The sequence below is a fragment of the Uranotaenia lowii genome, chromosome 2 (genome assembly GCF_029784155.1).
Source record: "Uranotaenia lowii strain MFRU-FL chromosome 2, ASM2978415v1, whole genome shotgun sequence".
Taxonomy (NCBI): Eukaryota; Metazoa; Arthropoda; class Insecta; order Diptera; family Culicidae; genus Uranotaenia; species Uranotaenia lowii.
The window spans coordinates 215769266-215781563 of record NC_073692.1 but is presented as its reverse complement, the minus strand read 5'-3'; the positions used below and the strand labels follow the sequence as shown (position 1 = coordinate 215781563).

At 33.6% G+C, this 12298-nt stretch overlaps 1 protein-coding gene across 4 annotated transcripts in view; it reads right to left on the bottom strand.

The window, feature by feature from the left end:
- The window catches only part of LOC129746044 (mucin-2-like), a 639333-nt gene that overhangs the window by 44366 nt on the left and 582669 nt on the right, over positions 1-12298 (bottom strand). For all 4 annotated transcript variants that reach the window (XM_055739468.1, XM_055739470.1, XM_055739469.1 and 1 more), the window contains one exon: positions 2286-2494. In XM_055739468.1, the coding sequence (XP_055595443.1) occupies positions 2286-2494 (209 nt within the window). The remainder of the gene's footprint in view (positions 1-2285; positions 2495-12298) is intronic.

The following is a 12298-nucleotide window of genomic DNA, read 5'->3' as shown; positions in this document are numbered from 1 at the left end:
AAAAGCGTGCGTGAAATAATTTAAAAAAATAAGAAAGTTTTTCTATTTACGTTGGAAATAGTGATCGAACTAATATTTTCCGAACGGTAAGATTAAAATTGATATTTTGTACAATAAATGGCAAATTACGAACTATTTACTTCGTAGTCAGGTTTACAAATACTGTAAAACGTGGAAATTGAGTTTATACATTATAGGTCGATAGTTCTTATCTGGTAAGATTGTTATCACAACGTATAGATAACGCATTTAATAACTGATTTCGTGATGCTGAACAGATTCCGACAGGGATTGGACGATGTTAGGAGAGATTTGCCGCACAATAGCTATTGCGAACACTAAATGTAAGCCTTTCTTCTCTCATTCATAATTTTCTGAAATTAACTTAAGTTAATAATTTAAGGAGATTTTTAATCGTTGGATAAAAAGACTAAAGATCCAGAAATACTGTTCTTTGTGAGCTGGCATCCCTATCATAGTTGATTTCCAGGTGTTTTGGGATCTCTCAACGTGACTTTCCAAGATTTTTCACAATCCTGCACAAAAATTTAAGTCAATGAATTTATTCATAAGATAAACATTTTTTATCTCCCTAGCTAATTGAAGCAGTTTTTTCTTTCAAAAATATAAAAGACCATAAAATTTTAAATATGTTGCGAAAACATCAAATGTTTACCGTTTTGGTTTTCAATTAGAGAGCTGCAAACTCTAGGACAAAAGCTCGGATCGATTTGAATCGATTTTGACAACTCTTTTATATCGATTGGAAAGTTGTATTTCAAACGTCATTTCTTTTACATGTAGGTTCGCTTCAAACCGCTATCAGGTAATATAAAGGGTGATACGGACAAAATTTGATCAAGGGAAAACGCGTATAAATCGGTGAAATCGTTTATTTAAAATATCAAATTAAATTTCATTTTCAAGATTAATTAGTATAAAATTCAGGAAAAATATTCAGTTAGGATTCCGCTTTTCCAAATCCGAATTGCCGGGCCTTACGCTTAACCCCTGCCATCAGATTTTGTACAGCCACCTTGTCCACCTTCTTCGCCGCAGAAAGACAGTATGCCTTGAACTCCATGGCCTTTTTACCGTAATGGCAAGATGCCAAATCCGGCCGAAACAGTACGAAACAACCGTTTTCTTCAAGAAAGGCAGCAGACGTTTATTCAAACATTCTTTCACGTAAATTTCTTGGTTGACAGTCCCGGAAGCTATGAAAATGCTGTTTTTCAAGCCACAGGTACAGATGGCTTGCCAAACCAAATATTTCTTCGCGAACTTTGACAGTTTCATGTGCTTGAAAATATCTGCTACCTTTCCCCTTCCTTTTGCCGTATAAAACTCCTGTCCCGGAAGCTGCTTGTAGTCGGCTTTGACGTAGGTTTCGTCCTCCATTACCGCGCAGTCAAACTTCGTCAGCATCGTCGTCGTCACTTTAATTACATTTGTAACGGTAGATTTGGCAACTTTTGAGCGATTTTGCCAGCTTTGCGTGCGAGTAGCTCGGTTTTTTGCGATGCGCAAGCAAAATTTTGATACGCTGCTCTTCTTCCTTGGACGGCATTTTGAAAATTGAAGAGTGAATTCCAAAATCAAAATAGGAGCAACATTCTACTCACACACACACCTTCAAAATGAGGGGTGTTCAGGTTTTTTAAATGCAAAATTGAAAGAAATACGTCAAGTTGATATTGACCAAATTTTTACCTTATCACCTTTTATGCGAAAATGTATTGAAATCATGGTCTCTAGTTATAGTTTGAGATTTTCCGATGCTGGTGAAATAATTGTTAAATGTAATAAAAAATTTGTGTTGATTTTCCTCGACGGTGTTATTAACATTTAAGAAAATATCGAATTTAGGCTTTGACCTTCAGAGTATTGAGTTAATTTTTATTCCACAGTTTTGAACAAGATGTATTGCTCAAAATATTTCCAAAGTGACTACTATTGCATTTCCTCTTACACATCTCTACTTTTTTCAAAATATGATTTTGCATCTCTTTCAAATGTGTATTTTCTGAATTACTTTCGTCTTTTTTGAGATAACTAATTTTTATTTTGATCAGTGTCCAAGGATCAAAATTTATCCACGGACAATGATTGCCTTTAAGCTTAATCAATTTCCTAAATTTTTTGAATGGGCTATAAACAAGTAGTTGCAGGTGGAAGTGATGTTTTGAATGCACAAGCCTGCATCTCCTACAGCACGAATTACTCTCCAATATTTTCAAATCTTCTAACTTTTATCCGGAAATGGGGTTTCGATCAATACTCACCACAACGGCGACGATCAAAATGGCGGCAGCTAACGTTCCGGCTGCAATGTAGGCATTATGCAGTTCAATGGCGCCTCCGCGCTTTCGCGAAGAGGAACCGAACTCCGCAGACAGCGAACTCGATGATTCAGAAACCGTGTGCCCATTCTGGCTGAGCGTATCCGAAAGCATTTCACTGGAGCTGACCACACTGTCGATAACGAAGTTTTCTGTGAAGAAGAAAGAAATCGGAAACCAAATTTGAAAATTTACTTACACTTTTAAATTGCATCATGATATTTTCCCTTGTTTTAGGGAATGTTTCAATGGAATTTCTATCCATAAGCATAATCCATTCTAAGATGTTGAGAAAAAAACCTTCAGGTTGCCACAAGCATGTGCGATCCAATCTAATAGCGATTTATCGTTTTTTATCCGGACAAGAAAAATTAATAAACTGTCAGCCGGCCATAATCTGTACGATTAAGAAGCAATTAGTGTGCCTTCTGTTGCGCAGATAAAGCTCACTTTTCCCGGGCTCTTTTCCGGATGCAGCAGCCTTCAGCAACAAGGAAATATTTAGTGCAGCTCACAGTTTGCTACCCAACAAACAATGCAGAGCATCCGCATTTCATGGAAAAAGGTGCATCCTCGTCAAAATCCCCGGGCTGGATGTAACTGGTTGAAAAAATATAGCAGAAAAAAACCCGAAATGGATGCCAGAATAAAATGCTTCATGATAAATAACCTGAAGAGAGCGCGCACATTTGTGGATCCTTTAGCTACATGCTGTAGCAAAAATTGAAACATAAATCAAGGGAAAGCCAATTTTTATTGCCTTCGCAGGTTAGAGTAATGGAATTTATTATGTAATATGTATGGAGGTTCCTACCAGGAGAACAAATAAAAACTTAGCCAGTGTGTGAGGCAATTTTGCGAAAGAAGCAAAGGGTTGCCACTGGGAAGTTCAAAACTAAATGAATTTTCCGCCAATTGGAGGTTTTAGAGAATAAATCATTTTGATAAGTTTATAACAGACATTCTATAAATTACACTAGTTTACAAAATTTAAAAAAAATCGTGAACTTGATTAACTGACCAACATTTTTAATGTAAAATCGGGCGCTGAATTCGAAAATGAAATTCAAAAAAATCTCAGTAGAACCGTTTTTGAGCTATGCTTCAAATATGAAATTTCGAAAAAATTAAAAAAGTTCTTGTACTTAGATTAAAATATCTCAGACGGCATAACAGTAATTTGAAATCCCTCTTTTGCATATTGAAGGTGATTAAGTTTTCTATCGATCATCTAAACACTGTTTTATCGTTTGACCAACAGTATTGTTGATATTAGTGACTTTATGAGAAAAAAAATTATAAAAAACGCATTTTTTTAGAGAAAATTTTGTTTCAACGAAGGTTTTAGACTCGATGGTAGCATTTAAAAAATCTGATTTTCTTTTACGCTTGAATGTCAATTTAAAACAAAGATTTCAAGTAGTTATTTATCAAAATCGGTTGAAAATTGAAGAAGTTATGGCTACTTTACCATAACTAAAAATTTTGGAGTTTTTAATAATTTAACAAACCGCAGTACACTTATCATAGTATAGGAAGAATGAAACATGATAAATCTCACTCGCTCTAAGTCAAAATTATTTATTAGCTTACCAGAAGGTCACATGCCAAATTTCAGGAAGATCTGACCATAGGAAGGGGTTGCTTAAGTCTCAAACGTGAATTAAATTTTGAGGTATTTTGCCCGGAAGGAACGAAAAATACTGATTTTTCATCAATAACTTTTTTTCATCACTAGCTGATTGTTTTTTATGGTTGATTTTCTTAAAGCCTAAATTGAGACAAATATTTTACCCGAAGACTGTAACTCGATTGGATTTGAAACAGAAAAGTTATTGCGGTTCAAAGGCCAAAAATTTTGTCCAACACGCAATGTGTACTTTTTACCCATTGCGTTTTATACGACAATTTTTGACCAAAATACAATCTTTGAACCGCAATAACTTTTCTGTTTCAAATCCAATCGAGTTACAGTCTTCAGGTGAAATATTTGTCTCATTTTAGGCTTTAAGAAAATCAACCATAAAAAACAATCAGCTAGGGATGAAAAAAGTTACTGATGAAAAACCAGTATTTTTCGTTTCTTCCGGGCAAAATACCTCAAAATTTAATTCACGTTTGAGACTTAAGCAACCCCTCCCTATGGTCAGATCTTCCTGAAACTTGGCATGTGACCTTCTGGTAAGCTAATAAATAATTTTGACTTGGAGCGAGTGACATTTATCATGTTTCATTTTTCCTATACTATGATAAGTGTACTGCGGTTCGTTAAATTATTAAAAACTCCAAAATTTTCAGTTATGGTAAAGTAGCCATAACTTCTTCAATTTTCAACCGATTTTGATAAATAACCAATTGAAATCTTTGTTTTAAATTGACATTTAAACGCAGAAGAAAATCAGATTTTTTAAATGCTACCATCGAGTCTAAAACCTTCGTTGAAACAAAATTTTCTCTAAAAAAATGCGTTTTTTATAATTTTTTTTCTCATAAAGTCACTAATATCAACAATACTGTTGGTCAAACTATAAAACAGTGTTTAGATGATCGATAGAAAACTTAATCACCTTCAACATGCAAAAGAGGGATTTCAAATTACTGTTATGCCGTCTGAGATATTTTAATCTAAGTACAAGAACTTTTTTAATTTTTTCGAAATTTCATATTTGGAGCATAGCTCAAAAACGGTTCTACTGAGATTTTTTGAATTTCATTTTCAAATTCAGCGCCCGATTTTACATTGGAAATGACCTTCAGTTTACTGAGTTCAAAAATGCTGTAAACTAGTGTTATTAATAGAGATTTTGAAAAAAGAATAGATGTATGTTCATAACACTTTTGAAGATCAGACAATTTACTAACTAGTTCAATAACTATGCTCATATTGGTATTCAAACTGTTTTCTCTCAATTGTTTCATGCAAAATATGTTTCCATTAAACTGGGATTAAGGATTCCAATCCCTTTCCATCATAAATGAATAAATTAAAAATCCTTGGCTACTGAAAGGCGATTTACCCTTCAATTAATTTTTTGAGATGCTTAAAATTTAGAAAACGCCTTCACGCCAACCATGTTAGCCTGTTTGTTATGTATCTCAGGCAAAACATGTAAAAATTACCAAAAAATTATAGCGTTTACTGATTGCCTTCAAACGGAGCAACGTTACGTACGTTTTCATGCCACAATACTTTTGAATTTTATTTATCATTTTACTCTCCTTGGTATTCCTTGGTAAAAAAACATTTTTAAACCAATGAGTCATTACTACTATTCAATGGTTAACAAATGTTGATGACGTAATTTTTTACTTCTCATATGAGTTTTTTTTTTGTTACAAGTTTTGTCAAATCCACACCTTGCAATGTTATTGGGTTGGAACATTATTTTTAGCAGTAAACTTTCATCCGGGTGTTTCATGAAGTAAGTATAATTTATTGGTTTCATTTTTACCCCTAAATGTATGCAACACCTTGATGCTCTTCTCATATAACAGCATGTGTGGCAGTCTTTCATGACACCTTATGCATGAATTTTCATAGGTTTTCAGAAGATGGGAAATGGGAATCGTTGTATTAAAAGTGCAAAAGGCAAGTTTAACAGCAAGGGTGAGCATCTTTTTGAACCAACGGGCCATTTTAAATTTGAAATCTTGTCGGAGGGTTGCACTTAAAATATTTTTTTTTATAACTAGCAGAGCTTCACGTCATTTTTTAGAACTACAAATCTCAAATAGGAAAGATTAAACGAATTTACTTGTTTTAAAACAGAAATTTAACACGTCTTTTTAAATACCCGATATTGAAAAGATACATCACTAAATCTTTGTCATTTTTTAACTCTCTCAATTTTTTAACAGTACTTTTTGGCGAACATTCATTCTTAAAACTTTCTTGTTAAACCGATGGTAATATTCGTAATCACTTCCATTTAGAAAATCTTATGGAGCTTACCACACCACAGTGATAACTAAGCGTTGGACGTAGAATCGCAAATTGACTTTCTGTAATTTTTTTTCCACAATAAAAACTTGCTTTATTTTTTTACAAACGGTAAAATCTCTGCTTTTAAAATTGAATATCTGTATTGGATCATTGCATTGAGAAGGTTGTTAAAATCACAGAAAAATGTTTAATTTCACATATTTTTTAGCAAATATCTTCAAAATTTCATACATGATTCTAGAATTTCGTTATACATTTTTATTATTTTTGATTTAATTTAGATGTAAAGATAGGATAGGATTTCTGAAGCTTTATTGTGACTTTGGTAATGTGGAATGTAAATTATCTATCAAAATTTCTGAAACAGCATCACCGATATTCGTCAAAAGGGGATAGTCACAGAATTTCAGATATCTTCTGTTTTTATCAAAATCATATTTTTTTTAAATTTCTGATGCCGGTTGATTCGCGTTGATAAGAATTTTTAAATCTTTCACCCAGGCTTTATTATTAAACTTTTGTAATTTCCGTCAATATTCAGAAATGAAAAAATATTCCACAAGGTTTTCGTTTAAATTTTTTGCCTGTACAGAACAAGCCTTTTTGCTGAATTAAATAGAATAATTTAAAAAAAAATCTGGTGAGCATATTTTTTATCATAAAAATTTATTTTTGTTTGAAACGAAAATAATGTCTCCACCAACGGACTTCAAATTTCCTTTGATCATGTGTAGCATCTGTTTGTTTGGCTGCTCTGCCGACTAATTTCTTTAATGGATTTTGCTTTCCAAAGTGGCAAAAACATTTGAATAAAGCTTTGCGGGCCGCAGAAAAGGATTTTTTTAGAGAAATTAAATATGAAAATTTTCTGGCTACTTCAATGTTATGCCCCATTAACCATTACCGTTTCATTATCTGTTTACATTATTTTTTTAGAAGTCATAAAGTTGAAAAATATTTCACTCAGTATGTCATCAGCATGGCATCAAACATGTCTAGGAAATTGTATGTCGTATTACTGCAATATTCGTAGCATGAAAAAAAATCCCGTCGAAATTGTTGCTACCTAAAATTGAAAACTTTATTAACATACCTTTTGCGATGCGCTTTTTCTTAGGCAATAAAGATAGTGTTTTGAAACTTCAGTTGACACAGAAAATTTATTCAAATAAAGTCTAAACCAATGATTTAAAACTACTTTCGAGGCGTTGAAACTTAGGGGAGAATAGGGATACTTGATCCCCTTGTCTTATTTTCATCATATCTCTTTGGGAAAATTTAGCAACTCACCGTCTTATAACTTCAAATTTATATGCTCCAAAAGTTTGAAAGATACATACATGAATTCGTGAATGAACTGGAAGCATTTTTGAGGGAGACTAAAAAAATTGTGATATTTTTTTAGTTACAGGAGACTTAACCCTCTACTAAAAGAGACTTGATCCTTAATACAGATGCCCTGACATTAGGCAAAAATCTAGTAGAATCCGAAGATAAAGGTCCGTTCACTATTTTTGCCATATTAGTTCTCATTTCTCAGTTTGTAAGTATCAGACAAAAAGAATTCTAATAGTTTGCCCACTACCAAATATAACTGAAACCAATATTCACCACACATGATTTCTTCACTTCATGAGAAGGCGACATCATCAGCATCCTCCAGCGGACAAAATGGAAACACTAATTCGAAAAATTCATCTAACTTGTGAATAGCGTATATAGAGTATTTCCTGAGATCGATTGTGGTAGGGTAACTTTTGGTTTTTGTTTTAAAAAATGTGAACACCAACTGGTCGCCATTTATTTATTTGAGACCTTTTAACCACTAGCACAGTGCCCCCTGGACCGTTAATATAAAAAGAAAGTGACCATCAAAACCAAGTATAGGGCTCGATTGCTTAGGTTATTCTACACCTCTGGGCAAATTTTAAAAAAATCCCTAGTCGAATTTTCGAGAAATCTTGATTTGAAGTTTTAAGGTAAAAAAAACCAATATAATCATAATTCGAAGTACTAAATATCGCCAAGATACCTCCGAAAAGGTTCAACAAGTTTTCCGAGATGTTCGATTCCCATCCCGGTACTGGGTGTTAAATGTTAATCTTAAGTTGTCCGCGTCATTTATTCAGTCTGTAAAGCCTAAATCGGCTAAGACGGTGTATGTCTTTTTAGTTACATGTTGCCGTTGCTACAAATTGTAATTATTTACAGCTGACTTAACTCACTAAACAGGCTTAAGTATGTTGTTTATACGGTTTAATTTGTTATAATTAATACAGATAATAAATATTTATAGTTTCCTTTGTTTTATTGACGATTTTTCAACACTGCCAAAATAGTCAAAATCAGCACTTATATGTTTGGTATCAACGTGATTTTCGTTGTCTTATGCTACCAGAAATGTATCCTTCAATCCATTTTTTTTGTAATTATTTCTAAGAACCGTTTTAAATTAGGGAAAATTGGAAGAAAGGAATAAAAATGTATTTTTCATTTTATTCATACCCTCTTTGTTCCAAAGTTGTTTCTATTCAAGCAAATGATAAAAATTTCATTTAATTTGTTTCAGATTCAAAAAAGTTTTAAAATATAGATATTTTTATATTTTTTCAAGAATTTAATTTAGAGTTTGAAATAAAACTTATGGACCACAATCCACAATGAGAAATGAATTTCAGAATTGGTTAAATATACGATATTTTCGTATAATATTATTTTGTTAGAAAATATCAGAGTTTTGAAACCAGATTTAAGTTCATAATAATTCTATAATCATAAACTAATTTTATCTCTAATATGTGTTTTTCGAACTTAGAGTTACAGAGATAGAATCTTAAAAATTCTTTGAAATTACTTTGCCCTAATATGAAGAAGCTGAGAGATAATATATACCTAATTGAAAAGTTTCTTTATATTTTCTTCTATTCAATTGAAAGTGTTTTTTATTAATATTTAACAAATGGCATTTGTAACAAGAGATTCCTTCATGAGCTCATAAGTCTTTTTTTAACTTCCTGGTAAACGAAAGTCTCCTTTTTATAAACATTCTCTAGGATTGAAAAATATAGCTTCGCAGATTGAAGTTGTATCAAAGAATATCGAAATAAGTTTAAATAGAAAATGGATTAAAAAAGTTTAAATTTCATCTCTAGTTTTGAAATTTTTTAAAATGCTTCGAATTAAGTTCACTGAAATCAAATTGGAGAAAAAGGTGCATCCTTCCCTCCATATAACTCTTACACCCACAATTCAGCCCCTGTGCCGATGGCGGCATCATTGGTACAAGAAGATAACGCGACCAGTGCTGATTCGATTTGCTCCCACCGGCATTAACCTCCCAAGTTAACCGAATTGCGTATGTCTGAAAGAAACAAAATAAAAACGATTTCACGTCCCTCCCTATCGCATCACAAGACGAAGAAGGATAGAAATAAATATCGGCCAACACCAAGCAGCCAGCGAACCGAGCACTGTGCGTGTGTAGCAAAAGCAACAACAAAAATATTCCTTCAATTCAATCCGCCGGCAAACAACCACGGCCAAGCTGTGCGTGTGTATGTAGTAAAAGCAACAAAAAAACATTGCTTCAATTCAATCCACCGGAAAACAACCACCGGCTAAGCTGCGCATGTGTAGCAGGCAGTAAACAAAGCACAGTTCTCATTCAATAACCCCCCCCCCCTTTCCTTCACTCCCGTTCCCTTTCCCGTTTCCATCAGAAGACAAAGGAATGCATTGAAAGGAGGCCAAACGCCGGGAAGCCGCCGTTGTGCGTTTTTTGTGTGATTGATCGTTGACAGAAACCGTATGACAAATATCCCTCGTCCTACATGAAGCTTGAATAGTACACTGGTTAAAATGTCGGACTGGCAAGACGATATAACTAGTGATTTGAGTTCGATTCTCACTCTGCGCTGTGGTTTTAATTTTTATTTTCTTGTTTCTGGGATGAATTACCCAATAGGAAGGAAATCCCATAAAATGTTTTTCTTGTTTCGCTTGAATGTAGTGGTCATCATTTTAGTTGGGAGCCGAGTCCTTATGCCAGTTACGGTTTTTCAAACATACGGTCTTCGGCACAGTGCACATTTCAGCGCATTATCGGCACAGAGATATGCTAAATAGGCATTGGATTTTTGCAACCTCTTCTATGGGTGTAGAAATTGAACATTTTTTAACTTGATATTTCTGTGATTTCGGCCACCTTGCCCATCACCTTTGAAAATGTAATAATTTTCAGGTACGAAGATGTACCAAGACGAATTCAAAACATAAGGTTTGAGGTTATGTATCATTTTGCCTGAGAACTCGAATTTTTTATGCCAGTAGTCGGGAAAGCAACCGTATCTTCTTTGGTGTTATGCACATTTCATCACATTTTTGACTCTTAGTTAACTCCGATCGGCATTGAAATTTGGCAACCCCTTCTTATGATGCACTTTTTACAAATTGGAGGTCCTCTTGACATTTTTTTACCATTATTCAGCTTTCAAGTATCATACGGCACCAATTTGAAACTTCTATGTACCTTGGATGATGCTGATGCAGATGCTGTTTTGCACTTTGACTAGCCCACTGTTTCTGTTTTGGTTTTTTGAATTGATTGAAAAATCGATGAAATCAGTACATTAAGATTTTTAAGCTTCCCATTGAAGAATGAAGCCCGGTTTCATGGTAGCTTATACATTCCTCAATTCGAATAAAAGGTTTCATAGAGTATGGCGCTTCTAAATACTAAGCAAAAAGACATGATGGACTTAAAAAGTCTTTACACTGGCTTAAAAAGGCTAACCCAAGCAATCAATATTTCCTTAAAAATTGTTCATAGAAGCTTAATCACCTTTCGGTTCTGTCTGAAAAGAATGATAATCAACCTAAAATTTTATTTTTAAAGCTTCTCGGAAGTTCATTTTAGTATCTAAAGAGAGAGAACACCTTAAACAATTTAGGCGTCGCAAAAAATCAGGTTGACAGATTGCTCTGCTTCCGGAAATATTTACTGCAGTTAGTGAGGGCCTGTCGATCGTTGATGCTTGCCAGTTATTTTTGCTGAAAATTTTGCAGCACTTAAGTCTCGGAGAATCTCGGATTTCTTCAAAGAGGTTGTTGGTCAATGGCCTCATAAATTTGACCGCGCCCTAGCAATGACAAAGCGCCGAAATCATCGCACATTTACAATGATCGCTTGATAAGTGCATTGATTGATTATAACAGTAATCATATATGTCAGGATAAGCTTTTTACTATTAGTCTGTAACAATAACGTTTATTTTACGTTGCTCCATAAAAATCACCTTTACTTAATTGAAAATCACTCATTAATTCTCATTCCAAAGAAAGTAACACTTAAGTTAAACTAAAACCAATAACCCGTATAAACAACATACTTAAGCCTGTTTAGTGAGTTAAGTCAGCTGTAAATAATTACAATTTGTAGCAACGGCAACATGTAACTTCCGGTTGAAAACATCTCGGAAAACTTGTTGAACCTTTTCGGAGGTATCTTGGCGATATTAAGTACTTCGAATTATGATTATATTGGTTTTTTTTTACCTAAAAACTTCAAATCAAGATTACTCGAAAATTCGACTAGGGATTTTTTTAAAAATTTGTCCAGAGGTGTAGAATAACCTAAGGAATCGAGCCCTATACTTGGTTTTGATGGTCACTTTTTTTTATAATAACGGTCCAAGGGGGCACCGTGACTAGGGTTATTAGAGTCAATTCTTGATTTTTGCATTTCGTTGTGTTACAATTAGTTTTTAACTGAGTTACTGATTTTACAAATTGTGTACTTATAGCTCACGAAGCATTTTTCTTTGTTCAAGACAAGAAATTAATTTATTTTCATTTTCAGGTGTTTTGAAGAGAGCCTCGCTGATAAGCACTGTTCAATGCTTTCTTTTAAAAACTTCTTTGATTAAAAGCATCAACATACCTTTATGTCTTAACTTGTTATGAATTTACAATTAATTAAATATAGAATTTATATTCTCCTCATCAAGGTGCGCTT